The sequence below is a fragment of the Antedon bifida genome, chromosome 6 (genome assembly GCF_963402885.1).
Source record: "Antedon bifida chromosome 6, ecAntBifi1.1, whole genome shotgun sequence".
In the NCBI taxonomy this organism is placed as follows: domain Eukaryota; kingdom Metazoa; phylum Echinodermata; class Crinoidea; order Comatulida; family Antedonidae; genus Antedon; species Antedon bifida.
In genome coordinates this window covers 2,207,063-2,223,209 of record NC_136231.1, presented here as the reverse complement: position 1 = coordinate 2,223,209, position 16,147 = coordinate 2,207,063, and the positions used below count along the sequence as shown (strand labels likewise).

Sequence of the window (16,147 nt, the reverse complement as noted above, 5' to 3'; positions counted from 1 at the left end):
GTACATGCATGAGAATTAACTCGGTTTTAATTCACAATTTTAACAGTGTGTACACACACATAGTAAATGTTAGGACAAGACAAGATGCTGATATATACTCCACATGAAGGATGGCTTCAAAATCCAATGAAAAAACACTATTGATCCCTTCCAGGTTTCTACACCAATGCTGTGTGACCCCTGAGCAGCCTATTTGCGTTTTCTTTCCTCCTTCCATTGACAATTTATCTTTGTTTTATGTAGAATTGATATATATTCCACTTTGTAGCAAACTTTCATATTCGAGCAGCAAATTCTTTTCCTTCTGCCTAACTATGCACAAGGTTATTTGACCTGAATTTTCTCACACAAACGCTTACTATACTATACTACTATAACTTTACAATAAAAATGTTGATGCTATTACATTTTATTGTAAACATGTTTATTTATTTCTTTTTTTTCTGTAGGGTTGAAAATGTAGAACTAAAATTAGATGAAATAATTGCAAAAGAGAATTTGATTAAAGTGAACTTGAATTCTTTAGACACACGTTTGAACCTTCTGGAGAGTGTATGTTTTCAAACTGTTCACAGTGTGCGTTATCTGCAACATCTCCTTACAGCTATGTCCATGTCCGAGAGCCGTGACTCGATAAGCGAGACAGAAAAGAGATCTAATGACGACTCGCCAACTAAACCGACGATACAAAGAAGGATGACTCTTTCGGACACGATCCTTACACCACCGTCTACTGCATCCTCCAAGGAAGCGTTGGCATACCTCTGGGAACCTTCTGGTGGTTTTTTACCATTAAAGGGAAACATGGATAGCAAGCAGGAATCGTTAGGAAGCAGTTCTACAAGAAAAACATCTGTTGATAAAGACAAGTTAGAATTACCAATCAGTGAAGTGAATGAGTTTGAAGGTGAGCGTGCTCTTAAGCCATTGGTAGAAGCAACTCCAGTCTCGTCTGTAAGAGACGATATCTCACCAATGAGCAGCATATGGACAAAAGCAAAGAAGAAGGTTAAATCAAGTCAGCAACGCTTAAGTACTTTTGAAAAGTATGCCACAATGATTGCACCCACGATATCTATGGCAATAAGTCCAGACACGGAAGCAGGACCTATTAAACGACAAATGGGTTTTGAAGAACCAATCCAGTTGAAAGTTCCTTCTAAACTTGGCGCTCTTTCGCGTATAGAATCCGAGTCTAACCTATCTATGTATAGTGAGTCGGGGTTAACTAAGACCTCTATACGACAACCGACACCATACAGGGCAGCTCCAGCTTACAGTACTATTACGGACCACATCGACACAAGAGAGGTAGACATTCAGGAAAGACTGGACCAATCACGCGCTCTTGCATTTGAATACTGGACAATGACAGACGGCGCAACAAACAACCAGGTTCACTCATCATTAAGCCCAGCCATCAATCATACAAACATGTACAATGTGAACCTTCCGGAAAGGAGTCCGACGCCATTGAACATACCGACCCCAAGTAGCGAGACAAATAGTGACTTTGATCCTGTCAAAGTTGACGCAAAAGAAGATGACACAGATGACGGGATCACATTTTTAGCAACTTCACAAAACGATGAACAGTGTGATGAAGCAGAAACGAGATGCTGAGATTGTACAAAATATGAGTACAGTATTATTGTATGTCTGTAAGATATGTTGTAATAATAACTTAAATAACTCTGGTCTCTGGTGCTAAACAACTAATTTACTAAGTAGTAGTAAATAGTGTATTTATTGTTTGAATAAAATCAAGTATGAATCTGTTATTATAATAATAATAATGATATTTTATGCAATAATGTACAGATATCAATGTATAATATTATACTATATATATATGTACGAGTAGTTCGTGGGAGACTTAGAGGTGCTGATAACAATGTGACAGTGTATCTCTTCCTAGTGTGTGAGTATACCAAACCTAGTGTCAAAGTAAACCAAATATCCTCTTGTGAATGGAGCCTGTCTTATGTGGTCCTGGTGGTGTTATTGCAAACAATGTACCTGGGTAAAATCAGAGTTTTTGAATAGTGTACACTAATTCCCTTTGTGAAAAAAATGGGTAGTAAAATGATTACATAATGTTTTAACAAAATGTGTACAATATGGTACAAGATCTGTTGTACAGTTCAGAGAAAGGAAAGTATGATTTTGGTTTTTTTAATACCTTTTTTTTTATTTTAATACCAAATAAAAAAATATATATATATATACAAAAATCCCAATGAAATAGTTTGAATTTTAAAATAAATAGCTATTTTTGTGAAGTTTTATACCTAACCAAATAGTGCTCTATGTTCGTATTTGTGATTCATGATTGCTATAGAATCCTGTGTATACTGTATTTTATTATAATAATAATAATAATAATAATAAATACTTTATTTTAACACGGAAAAGCTTGTGTCACCATAAAGGTGTTCTTCTACAAGGCCGTGATCAACTAACAGTAGTACATTACACATATAAAAATAACAAATTTTAAAAATAACAAATTTTAAAAATAACAAATTAGAGAACAAAAATATATGAACAGAAACCTTAATTACATTTGTGATAAGAGTACAAAATAAATAATAAATCACACCAATAATTTTTTGAAAGTATTTAAATTTGTGGCATTTTGCATTGGTTTTTTTAAAGTATTCCATAAACTAGCACCATGATATGAAAAACTTTTTTTTTTATATTCTGTTTTGGGTTTATTCAATTTTAATACATCCTTTGATCTTGTATTGTATGTGTCTAGTTTGGGTGTAAATAGTTCGTTTAGATATGGTGGTGCTTGATTATGGAATATTTTATATAACATTTTGGCTTCATTATTATGTAGTTGAGTATTAAGATTTATCCAGTTTAAGTTTTGCAGGGCTTGTGTACTTGAGTCGTATTTCCTTGTTTTTGTAATAATTTTGGCTGCTCTGTTTTGTAGCATTTGTAGTTTATTAGTATTTTTTTTATTTGATCTGCCCCACACAATATTACAATAGTTAAACTGTGGAGAGATAATACTATTATACATTAAGCAAGATACATGTTTTGGGACGAGATTTGAAGATTTTTTTAAGTAGTACAAGCCTGGCAATACTTTACTTTTAACATTATCTATTTGTTTATCCCACAGTAAATATTCATCAATAACAACACCTAGATGTTTACAGCTTTTTACTCTTTGTAGCCGAACATTGTCTATGTTTAAATTTAGATCAATGTTTGCTAATTTTGCAAGCCTTTGTTGTGTTCCTATAAACATACACTGAGTTTTATATACATTTAGACTAAGCTTGTTACTTGCTAGCCATGATTTGATTTTTTTTAAATCTTCATTAATTTTTGCAAGTACTTCATTTATATCAGAAGATGCAAAGTAAAGAGCTGTATCATCTGCATACATACTAATCTGTACACTATTTACATGCTTTGGTAGATCATTTACATAAAGTATAAATAAGAGTGGTCCCAAAATTGATCCTTGGGGGATTCCACAATTACTATAGCATTTATCTGATCGGACACCATTTACTTGTGTTAAGTTTATTGCCAGCATTTAATAATTAATTGGTTTAGTAAAGCTGTTTTAATTACTACACTGTTTTATTTAATTAAGTTAAGATTAGAAAATGTCTTGAGTCTGGGGTTTGAAAGCCGAGCATGGAATTATTTTATTTCAGGGTTTTCCTATGCAAAACTTGTAGTGCTAAGGTATAAAACAGTTTGTGAGTCCGGAGCTTCAAAACTAAAGGGTACATCCTACTAAGGCAGTTGTTAGATGGTTAGGCTTAAATAAGATATCAACCGATCCAATTCTTACAAACAAATAACCTTTGTCATTCCAGCGTAAATGAGTTTTGGAGAGGAGAGTGGAAGAAATACGATGATTATGAGTGTGGAGGGTGTTGGAGTGACTGAGAGTGTTGTTCCGCATAAATGTTCAAAATCGTTGCCAAATTCTGTAATAAAGTGTCACATATGTATCACATGACGCATTTATTATATTAAGTATCATATGCTTATGGCCTGACTACAGTGTCACGTGTTATACATATGTGACACAAAGTCCTTTTAACAGTTTGAGTTTGGAAAGAATGGATTATTGGATGAATAGGAGCAAGTGTGATGGTGGGCGTATGTTGTGTGATGATGGACGTATGTTGTGTGATGGTGAGTGTATGTTGTGTGATGGTGGGCGTATGTTGTGTGATGGTGAGTGTATGTTGTGTGATAGTGAGTGTATGTTGTGTGATGGTGGGCGTATGTTGTGTGATGGTGAGTGTATGTTGTGTGATGGTGGGCGTATGTTGTGTGATGGTGGGTGTATGTTGTGTGATGGTGAGTGTATGTTGTGTGATGGTGGGCGTATGTTGTGTGATGGTGAGTGTATGTTGTGTGATGGTGGGCGTATGTTGTGTGATGATGGACGTATGTTGTGTGATGGTGGGCGTATGTTGTGTGATGGTGAGTGTATGTTGTGTGATGGTGGGCGTATGTTGTGTGATGATGGGCGTATGTTGTGTGATGATGGGCGTATGTTGTGTGATGGTGAGTGTATGTTGTGTGATGGTGGGTGTATGTTGTGTGATGGTGGGTGTATGTTGTGTGATGGTGGGCGTATGTTGTGTGATGGTGAGTGTATGTTGTGTGATGGTGGGCGTATGTTGTGTGATGATGGGCGTATGTTGTGTGATGGTGAGTGTATGTTGTGTGATGGTGGGTGTATGTTGTGTGATGGTGGGTGTAGTGTCTGGATTGGGAGACTAAGGGGTTAAGGGAGATCGATATAACCACATGGTTGGTAATCTGTATGTATACGTTGTACACAATGAAAGATGCAATAAATATACACATAAGATATAACATTGGCGACGAGGAAAGGAGAATATCGAACCACAAGTGATTAGAAGTTTCAATACTGTTATTTTTGGCGATATATTTGTTTTAATACTGTTGTAACGATGACCGCTGTAAACGTTGAAATCACGGGAATCGCTGCGTATGATCCACACGATGTGCACGCTTCGGCTGAACGGTGGAAGAAATGGCTTCGCAGTTTTGAATTATATGCTACTGGTAAAGGAGTAGTGGACAAAAACCAAAAGAAAGCTTTGTTATTGCATTGCGCCGGAATGGCTGTACAGGACATATATGACTGTTTAACGGAGGAGAACGGAACAGATGAGTATGATGTTGTTGTAAACACATTAAATAAACAATTTGCTATGAAAACCAACGTACCGTATGAGCGTTATTGTTTTAGAAAACTGACGCAAGGTGATGATGAAACTATTCACCAATTTATAAACAGATTGAGGCAGCAGGCTGCAAAATGTGAATTTGATGATGCGAATGTTGATGAGTTAATTAGAGACCATGTTATTGAAAAATGCAAATCAAATAGACTGAGACTAAAATTGCTAGAAAAAGGAAATACTTTGAAATTAACTAATTTAAAAGCAATAGCTAGCACATTTGAAATGAGTGAGAAGCAAGCAAAGGAGATGTCACAAGAAGTTAATGGAGTGGAAACAACAACGAACATGAATGCAGTGAGGAATGAGAGATGGTCAAGATCAAGCACGACGAGCAGAAACAGGTACCAAGCTGGAAATTCAAGTGGTAGGCCTAACACTAACAGAACAAGTAAGTCAAAGTTCAATGATAGACAAGATAACCGGAAATGCTTTCGCTGTGGAAGAGAAGGACATTTGGCTAAGGATAAATGTTGTCCTGCAAGAGACAAGAAATGTAATAAATGTAAAATGTTGGGACATTTTGCTGTTTGTTGCAAAACTAAATTAGGTAAAGACAAAAAGAGTAGTGATATTAGTAATGTTCAAAATGGAAGTGAAGACGATGACTATGCTTTTGGTATACAAAATAATAATTCTAAAACTACAAAGATAAATGTTTGTATGGATGTACATAAGGTAGAAATGATTGTTGATAGTGGTGCTACAGTTAATATCATAGATCAGTATTTATGGCAACAGTTAAAATCCAAGAAAATTAAATGCAAATCTGAGTTGACAAACAGAAAGTTATATGCATATGGGTCAGAAAAACCATTAGAGTTGTTAGGAAAATTTACTACGAACATGTCAATTTTTCAAGGTACAGGTAATAATACTGAGCCTAAAATAACAGCAGATGTATATGTGTTAAAAGGGAAAGGTCCTGCTTTGTTGGGAGGTGATACTGCAATGAAGCTTGGAGTGTTAAATATTGTAATACCACAAGTGATAAATAGTGTACAAGATAAGTATACACAGGTATTTGAAGGTATTGGTAAATTAAAAGATTATAAGTTACATTTATTTATTGATAAACAGGTAACACCAGTTGTTCAGAGCATGTATAGAATACCGTTTAGTCTCAAAGATAAAGTGAGTGACAAATTAGATGAGTTAGAATCTCTTGACATAATTGAAAGGGTAGATGAACCAAGTGATTGGGTAAGTCCAGTCATAGTAGTGCCAAAACCAAATGGGGATATACGCCTCTGCGTAGATATGAGGCAGGCCAACCGAGCAGTTAAAAGGGAGAGGCATCCAATCCCAACAGTTGACGAAGTGTTGTATGAAATGAATCAAAGTACAGTGTTCTCTAAATTAGACATGAATTACGGCTATCACCAAATTGAATTAGATGAGCAATCACGAAACATCACAACTTTCATAACTAACAAAGGTCTTTATCGCTACAAAAGGTTGATGTTCGGGATAAATGCTGCCCCTGAAAAGTACCAAAGAGTAATCAGTCAGACGCTGAGTGGATGCGAAGGTGTAGCTAACATATCAGATGACATTGTTGTACACGGGAGAACACAGACTGAACATGATGATAGACTTCGTGTAGTGCTTGAGAAATTTAAAGAGAAGAATTTGACTCTCAACAAGGATAAGTGTCAATTTTCTGTATCACAGATAACATTCATGGGTCACATATTGTCAGCAAATGGAATCAAACCTACAATTGGGCGAGTCAGAGCATTGGCAGAATCAAAGAGACCAAAAACAGCTGCAGAAGTAAAAAGTTTCTTAGGTCTAGTTAACTTCTCAGCACGATACATTCCAAATTTAGCTACAGTTGCGGAACCCTTAAGACGACTAGTGCGAAAAGATTGTAATTTCTATTGGGGGTCTGAACAAGAAAATAGTTATGTAAAACTTACGAAATGCTTAACTAATGAAACATGTTTAGGCTATTTCAGATTAGATGCAGAAAGTACTCAGTTGGTGACAGATGCAAGCAATGTAGGCATTGGTGGAGTTTTAATTCAGAAATACAATGGTGAAACCAGAGTTATAAGTTATGCAAGTCGAACATTATCAGCTACTGAAAAAAAATATTCAACAACGGAGAAAGAGGCATTGGCAGTGGTATGGGCTATGGAAAGGTTTCATGTTTACTTATATGGACTACAGTTTGAATTGATAACTGACCATAAACCACTCGAAGGCCTGTATGGACCAAAGTCTAAACCAAATGCACGGATTGAAAGGTGGGTGATGAGACTTATGTCCTATTCTTATACAGTAAAGTATGTACCCGGTAAGAATAACATTGCTGATATATTATCAAGGTTACCAATAGAAACTGATGGCAAACAGAATAATGACAGTGATGACACAGAGATGTATATTCGATTAGTAGCATCAAATGCAACCCCATGTGCACTATCATCACGTGAAGTTGAAGAGGCATCAAAGGAAGATCCTGAATTGAGTAAAGTGAGAAATAGTATACGGACAGATAAATGGGACAGAGACTTGATTCAGTATAATGCAATACAACAAGAACTTGCATGTTTTGGATATTTAATTCTTAGAAACAGAAGGATTGTAATTCCAGAAAAATATAGATTACAGTGTATTGAATTAGCACACCAAGGACACTTGGGGATAGTCAAAACCAAGCAACGGCTTAGAACCAAGGTATGGTGGCCTGGGATGGAGAAGAATGTGGAAGACTATGTTAAAACATGTCATGAGTGTCAGATAACAAGTTCGATGCCAGCACCAGAACCATTGAAGCCAACACAACTACCAACAGGACCATGGCAAGATATTTCGATTGACTTGCTGGGACCGTTTCCATCGAAGGATAATGTACTAGTGGTGGTAGACTATTATAGTCGTTATTATGAAATTAGTTTAATGAAGACAATCACAAGTGAGAAAATTATAGACACACTTGAAAATATGTTTGTTCAACATGGCATACCAAAATCAATTACCTCAGATAATGGTGCCCAGTTTGTGTCCAATGAGTTTGAAACCTACCTGAAGGAAAATGGAATCAGACATAGACGTGTAACACCATTACATCCAGCTGCGAACGGAGAGGTTGAACGACAAAATAGATCACTAATGAAAAGAATTCGCATTGCGCAAGCTGAAGGAAAAGACTGGAAAAAAGAATTACGAGTGTACCTATTCGCATATCGTACAACCCCACATAGTGTTACCGGAGTGACACCAGCAGAAATGATGTGGAATAGAAAGTTGCGTACAAAATTGCCAGAATTAGATGATAATACAATAATGGACGAAGAGATTTCTGATCGTGATGCCGTGTCTAAATTAAAGAACAAACTGTACATTGATGAGAAGAGAGGTGCGAAGGAAAGTGATGTGTGTAAAGGAGATAAGGTTTTAGTGAAAGTGACACAGAGGGACAAGATGAGTACGCCATATCACACAGAACCATATGTAGTAATAGAGAAAAAAGGGAATAGTGTAGTGGTTGAATCACCACAGGGTGTAAGATACAAAAGGAATTCGACACATGTTCGATCCTATAATGAAAGAGTAAATGAAGCAAATGTTAAAACACCAAATGATAATTTAAAACAAATTGATACTAGTAAAGTTAATGGTAACAGTAAGATTGATGACGCTGAACAGAATAAGCCAGTTGATACTGAGCAAAGTGACAAAATAACAAAGAGTAATGAAAATATGATAGTTAAAAGCAGACCAGTAAGAGAGAAGAAAAAACCCAAGAGGTTTGATGATTTTTAAAGTGTAAAATTAAGAAGTCATATTTATGAGTTATGTAAATTTTTAAAGTTCACCAGAAGTTGAGATTTTGTTAAAATGTTGAAAGTTTTAAGTGTTATGATATGCTAAGTTGTTCATTGATATTATAGGAATCTTGGAAATAATAAGAAAATGATATGTGATCAAAGAAAACATTTATAATATGCATGTATGATGATATTTGATTTAAAGTTCAAAGTTAAATTGTTGTATTATTGTTAAAGTTAAAAAAAAAACAAAATGAATATCATATTGTATGGAGTTAATTGGGTTGTGAGTTTTAGCTAAAGAAGGGGGAAGATGTAGTGTCTGGATTGGGAGACTAAGGGGTTAAGGGAGATCGATATAACCACATGGTTGGTAATCTGTATGTATACGTTGTACACAATGAAAGATGCAATAAATATACACATAAGATATAACAGTGGGTGTATGTTGTGTGATGGTGGGTGTATGTTGTGTGATGATGGGCGTATGTTGTGTGATGGTGAGTGTATGTTGTGTGATGGTGGGTGTATGTTGTGTGATGGTGGGTGTATGTTGTGTGATGGTGGGCGTATGTTGTGTGATGATGGGCGTATGTTGTGTGATGGTGAGTGTATGTTGTGTGATGGTGGGTGTATGTTGTGTGATGGTGGGCGTATGTTGTGTGATGATGGGCGTATGTTGTGTGATGGTGAGTGTATGTTGTGTGATGGTGGGTGTATGTTGTGTGATGGTGAGTGTATGTTGTGTGATGGTGAGTGTATGTTGTGTGATGTAGGTGTATGTTGTGTGATGGTGGGTGTATGTTGTGTGATGGTGGGCGTATGTTGTGTGATGGTGAGTGTATGTTGTGTGATGTAGGTGTATGTTGTGTGATGGTGGGCGTATGTTGTGTGATGGTGGGCGTATGTTGTGTGATGGTGGGTGTATGTTGTGTGATGGTGGGTGTATCCTATTCAATTAGCAATATCATGTGATCAAGTGATTCAAATTCAGTAGTGTAATATTAATCCATGTTGCCAAAGTTGATAAAACCTGCTACCGTACTACATTAGAGCTTCCTGTTTACCCTCGTAAAAATAAGCCCCAACCTCAGCAGCCGACTCTCAGCCGAATCTTAAATAGTTTTTACCTTCATCACCAATACAACACTACATGTTTAAACTGTATATATTACTATCCTGTTTGTAACCTCTATCTACACTATCAAACTTTATGTCATATATCACTACCATATTTTAGCATATCACTACCATATTTGAGCATATCACTACCATATTTGGGCATATCACTACCATATTTGGGCATATCACTGCCATATTTGGGGCAGCACACATTATTTTGACAGAGCTTTACCTATCACAGTAGAACCCCTATTCAAGGGGAATGTTTCTGTGAAAGGAGCAGGGGAAATGTGTGTATTTTTATACTGTTTTTTTAAATTGAATTTTAAATTTCAATTTGTGTATAATATGGATTGCAAACAATCTTGTCTATCCATCCATTTATCTATCTATGTTTTACGGCCAACTCCCAGAGACACCTCTATTAAGTATATACTTTGTTTCGAGTCCCAAAGATGTCCCCTTAATATTGGTTCTACTGTATAACTGGATTGTATTACATATTTTTTGTAAGAGGATTGTTATTTAATATTATCCACTAAGCTATATGAGTTGGATATCTAAAATGAACTTACCGAATACGTGTTATAGTGGGCGAACATTACTCGTGAATCCTGAGGTATGGGTTATGAATATATACGTCTATGTATTTTATGTAGTATAGGTGTTTGTTAACTAACCCCAGGGTTCGGGGCTTGGGTTCGTAGCTTGGGTTCGGGGCTTGGGTTCGGAGCTTGGGTTCGGGGCTTGGGTTCGGAGCTTGGGTTCGGGGCTTCGATCCGTAATGTATGCTAATATACTCAGGAATGGAATGGCGTGCAATAAGGGAAACATTTAAAACTATATCATTATTAATTATTTTAGAATTATACGGTATATGTTGATTATTGATTATTTTTCTATGTTTATTATTATATTTTAATAGTATCATTTGTACCATGTTTATATCATTGTTGTTTAGTTCTCTAAATTGTTAAACAATTATTTTCTTAGAACAACAGCCATTAATAGGTATGAGATTTAACTTTCAGTTTCTGTGTTATTATGGGCGTTTGTTAGGATACTTTTTGGTGAGGAAGTTTAACATTATCACTGCATTTCCGTTGACATTGTCGTTGTTACCTTTGTAACCCACTACGGGACATTTTCATTTAACATCGATCACACTGACGTAAAAAGGAAGATTAAAGGCCAATTTACACAGACGAGCGGTAACGGTAATAATAATAGAATATATGTTATTCCTAAGTATGACCATTTACACACAACGCGGAACGGACGGGCGGTTCCCGCACAGGATAGATACAGATTCTCCGTTACCTCTCGTCTGTGTAAATTGGCCGTAATACATTACAAGAGACTCGTCCTCGTGCCAAGTTTACCAATGACCATGTTCAGTACCGTACTTTCATTAACAAATGATCATACTATATTATATTATTAACTAAACCATTAGGCCTATCAAGGTATGTCATTGTACATTGATGACAATGACGAAAAGGAAGATTAATACATTACATTACAGGACAAAAAAAAACATTCATCCGTATTTCATTACATCAATCACAGTTTCAACAACAAACAACTAGAGACATATGGCAAGTTTACTAAATTTGCATCCGTTCCGTAACTTGAAAAACATATTACATTAACTAAAATTATCATCTGGACATTCTAATTTTGAAACAATCGCAATTTGATCAATTAAAATTAAGTTTAAACAATTAAAAACGTATGGTAAGTTTATTATTGACGGTACCGTAACTTCATAGTTAGAAAACATATTACATTATTGACTAAAATAATCATCTGGACATTTAAATGTTACGTCAAGCGCAATTTGATAAATTAAAAAGTACAACGTACGTATGGTAAGTGTATTTTTGATGACGCGGATTACGATCAATGGTTGTTTTGACAGTTAAAAGTTAAATCAACAAGGTCGTGTTAACGTCGCCGCCGCTCACAAGTTCACCATTCTTCTAACCTATCGCGTTCGGTGTTTTTTCGACAAATACAAAATACAAAGCATTACAATCATTTAGTAGCCTACTAGGCAACAATGCGTTTCACAAAAAAAGTTGTTCTACTTGGATTTGGACTTGCTTTTGTTTTTGCAACAAATTACCAATATTTTGAGTGGTTAATCTATCAAAATGCCAAAGAGGACATTGTGCAGAACGAAATAAGACACATTTGTTATGTAAGTATATCTTTTAATCATTGAAATTACGTTATAATAATAATAATTATAATTGTTTCAATTTTTTTTTAATACGGTTAATTATTAAAGCTTGACCCTTACTGTGCAGTATTTTAGATGTTTCTCGCAATTTTAAGCATTTGCCAAACAATGTGATCCGAAATTTGGGGCATTTGGGGATCGAGTATCCCTTAAGCTTGGTTCCCACTAGAACGTAACGCAAGGACGTAAACGCAACGCAAGCGTTTTAACCAATGACAAGCGAAGTTATAGACAGTTAGCAATCACAAGCGAATAAGCCATCGCTTGTGATTGGTCAATTCACTTGTGTTGCGTTACGTCCTTGCGTTGCGTCGCTAGTGGGAACCACGCTTCACCTTGAGACCGTGCGGGAAAAGAATGTTCCCTTGAGCACATTTTGAGGCGTGTTTAATGAAATTAATTAAGATACAGATTATTATGCCTACTAGTAAAAATAATATTATCATGCATATTATATTTTAAACTGTGACTACAATATTAATATCAATATTTAACTATATTTGTGGACTAGAAAGCTTTTAAACTATATATTCACACTTGTTCCGTTTCACGGAACGGAAGACGGCACCGTTCAATTATGCATACCAATCAATAATCAATCAATCAATCAATCAGACTTATATAGCGCCGGTATCCATAAAAATAATGTTCAAAGGCGCTTGACAAAGTTAAACATATGTGTTATAGTGATGTTTCTTATTTATTTAACGAAACGGCGCCGTTTTCCGTTCAAGTGTGACATGAAGCATAGGAATCCTTTGTAGTGTGCTTGTTGATAGAAATATTTGAGTTTCAAATCAACACGCATTTCACCAGCATTTATACTTTTATGAACTTCAAACCTTTTAAAAGGGAGATGGGGACAATACTTCCAGAGAGAATTATCAACCAAATTTATTATCCACAAACATCCTTTGTTTCTCTGGTCTGTGGCTACGTGGTATGCAAACTTACAATACGACTATTTTATGAATATCTATAATATAATAGCACTAAGCCAAAATGTGTTCCTCTATCTCGTACGATAATACCAGCGCCGTTCGAGGAGCTGGGGCACCTTTTAATTCTCTTTTATCAATTATCGGAAAATTGTACCTGCTAGTTTTATTTTCCTATTAGCAGCTTTTGCATTAACATAAATATATATTCTTCCTTTTCTTTTTAAATTTAGAATCAATCCACGTCTCAAACGAAATCTTCTATAATCCAACGTTCGCATTCGCCACAAATTGAAGTATCGAAAACTAATGCTATAAAACCTAGATATATTTATCCTTTTTTCGCTGGAAATCAAGGACCGAATAACCAATTACAAGCCCTAACTGCAGCCATTGCTTTTGCCCATCTTACAAACCGAACTCTTGTTCCAAGTCCATTCTTTGATCATCCAACTGGAACTGTGAATAAAGTATATGCCATGAATGAAACGATAGATTTAGAGGAACTTAGTAAGTTTATTAAAATTTCTACCGAACACCAGTTTGTAGCCGACTGTGGACATGTTGTCACAGCCATGGTGAATGGCGTGGCTGGTCGCTGGAAAGAAGACTTTGCAGCCCAACTACACACGTACATGTGGTTCATACAGAAGTTCAGTGGCGTAACTGTACCACCTATTGGAGATAATTTATTCATTTTAGAAAATATCTTATCCGTAATTAAGATTGTTGGCAGGGATGTTTTTGATAGATGTTTAGGTTATATCTACCCTTATGGAGATGCTTCCGTCGTATTCCATGGAAGGCGTGATCTGCATAACGAGCTATTTAAACATTTACGGAGACCTGTTTGGATACAAGATCATCAGAAATTATTATCTAAACAGTTATGGAATGCTGATGGACTTCTTGCCGTTCACTGGAGACTCAATGACGAGTATCAGAGTGTTTGGTAAGTTTTATTTCTAATAAATGACGTCACTGGAGTTTTCTTATTTTAAAACGCCGACAGTTCCCATAATTAGTGTCAGCTTTTGAAAACTCTTTGTCAATGACTTTCTGCTTTGTTTTAAATTAATTTTAACCGATACATTTGTAATCATATGTGTTATATTATTCATAGTATATTATATGTTTCTTTAGGTGCAGAGCTAATGACTCGTATAGTACCAAGGATCATTGTAAACTAGCTCGTCTTGATCGACAATTAGTCGCCAAGGTGTTGGTGGATCAAATGAAGATGCTCAATTTGACGAAAATTTACCTGGCTTTCACACACGACTCGGCGGTAAGAATTTTATCAATCATATGCCAAATTATGATTAGAGCTAAATGTTATCCCCGGTGTATACAAATTATTATAGGTATCTTTCCATAGTTACGTCATGGCATTCTATTGTGCGCATGCGGGGCATTAGGACGTTTCAGCTGATTCCTTGGCACACTTTTGGTTCTTTCTAGGTCCTCTTAAAATTAAAATGAAATGCGATAAAGTGATATGAAATTATGCACCGAAAAAAATCGCTTCTGGACATCTTTTCGTGCGAGTCATTTATTGTTATCACGTGATCAACGTTTATTGTAGAAATGATTGTGTAAAGCACGATAACCGTACGGACGTTGATGAAATATTATTGTCAATTAATATATATATTAATATATACTTTGTTTTTATAGATAATATTATATACATGTTAATTTTTTAGATCGATTTGTTCAACTATGTGAAACAGATGGTTCCTGCAACATTCTCAGCAAAAGACATATCGAAATTGCAATCACCAAGCAGTAAACGTTTCGATAACGATAATTACCTTCTGTCTCTCTTGGAGCAAGAAATATGCTTTAGTATGTAAAAACACGAACTAATTAAACAAATGAAGTATTAATATCTCCCTTGATCAGCATTATCATCTGTATCATCATATCATTATTAGTATTTAGATCACTTAAATCAAGTGTTAGACATACTCCTCCCAATATGTTCACAACCTAACACAGGGTCGCACTATTTTAGCCATATCGACCATTGTGTTCCGGTGGTTAAACAATTCCTGCACAGTGACTGCCAATGGTCGAGAGTGCCTAGTCTTTAGTTTCTCGGTGGAAGTTCCCAAACGTTTTTAAAAGATGTAGTATTAACTCAATATTCTTGTTTACATTACAGAATCGAATCATTTCATTGGAAGTCCATTGTCATCTTGGTCAAGTATTGTGATTGAGCAACGAGATCATCATGAAACGAATCTAGTTTCGAATCTACTGTTGCCATTCATAAAAACACCCTCACACTAGGTCGAGTATATTTAATGTACTAACAGATTGAAAATATAATTCAGAGATTTTCTCACAAATAAATTAACTCTATATTCACTGCCACTTAAAGTAATATACTTTGTAAGATATTCACTACTTGCACTTGCACATGCACATACATAATATATGGGTTGAAAAATATGGTTAAAATAATGTGAGCAGTATATTGTCTAGAACATGATGTTATATATAACGAAAAAAAATCTGTCTGTATGGTTTTTTCTCAAAAGAAGAAACATGGTGAAGTGGTATCAAATATTATGCTAAATAATGATATATTATCTTACGTCAATGAAGTGACTTACCTAGGACATATTTTACGTAATAATTTAGATGATTTTAATATTAACCGCCAGTATCGAGCTCTTGAATTCGAGGTAATACTCTTAGTAGACGTTTTAGTAGATGTAATGAGAATGTTAAATGTAATTTGTTCAGGTCGTTTTGTACTAATCTGTACTGTTGTATGTTATGGTGTAACCACAC

General features: G+C 35.5%; 2 protein-coding genes across 2 annotated transcripts in view; both read left to right on the top strand.

The window, feature by feature from the left end:
- LOC144844517 (transient receptor potential cation channel subfamily M member 3-like) overlaps window positions 1-12,733 on the top strand; it is a 37,537-nt gene extending 24,804 nt beyond the window's left edge. The window contains exons 23-24 of the mRNA XM_078701457.1: window positions 450-2,047; window positions 12,562-12,733. Of these exons, the coding sequence (XP_078557583.1) occupies window positions 450-1,623 (1,174 nt within the window). The 3' untranslated portion in view covers window positions 1,624-2,047; window positions 12,562-12,733. The remainder of the gene's footprint in view (window positions 1-449; window positions 2,048-12,561) is intronic.
- Window positions 12,734-14,570: 1,837 nt separating this feature from the next.
- LOC144844399 (uncharacterized) lies at window positions 14,571-15,670 on the top strand. The gene is made up of 3 exons (XM_078701293.1): window positions 14,571-14,633; window positions 15,052-15,193; window positions 15,513-15,670. The coding sequence occupies exons 1-3, from the start codon at window positions 14,580-14,582 to the stop codon at window positions 15,638-15,640; spliced, it is 324 nt and encodes a 107-aa protein (XP_078557419.1). The 5' UTR covers window positions 14,571-14,579; the 3' UTR covers window positions 15,641-15,670.
- The last annotated feature ends 477 nt before the right edge of the window (window positions 15,671-16,147 follow it).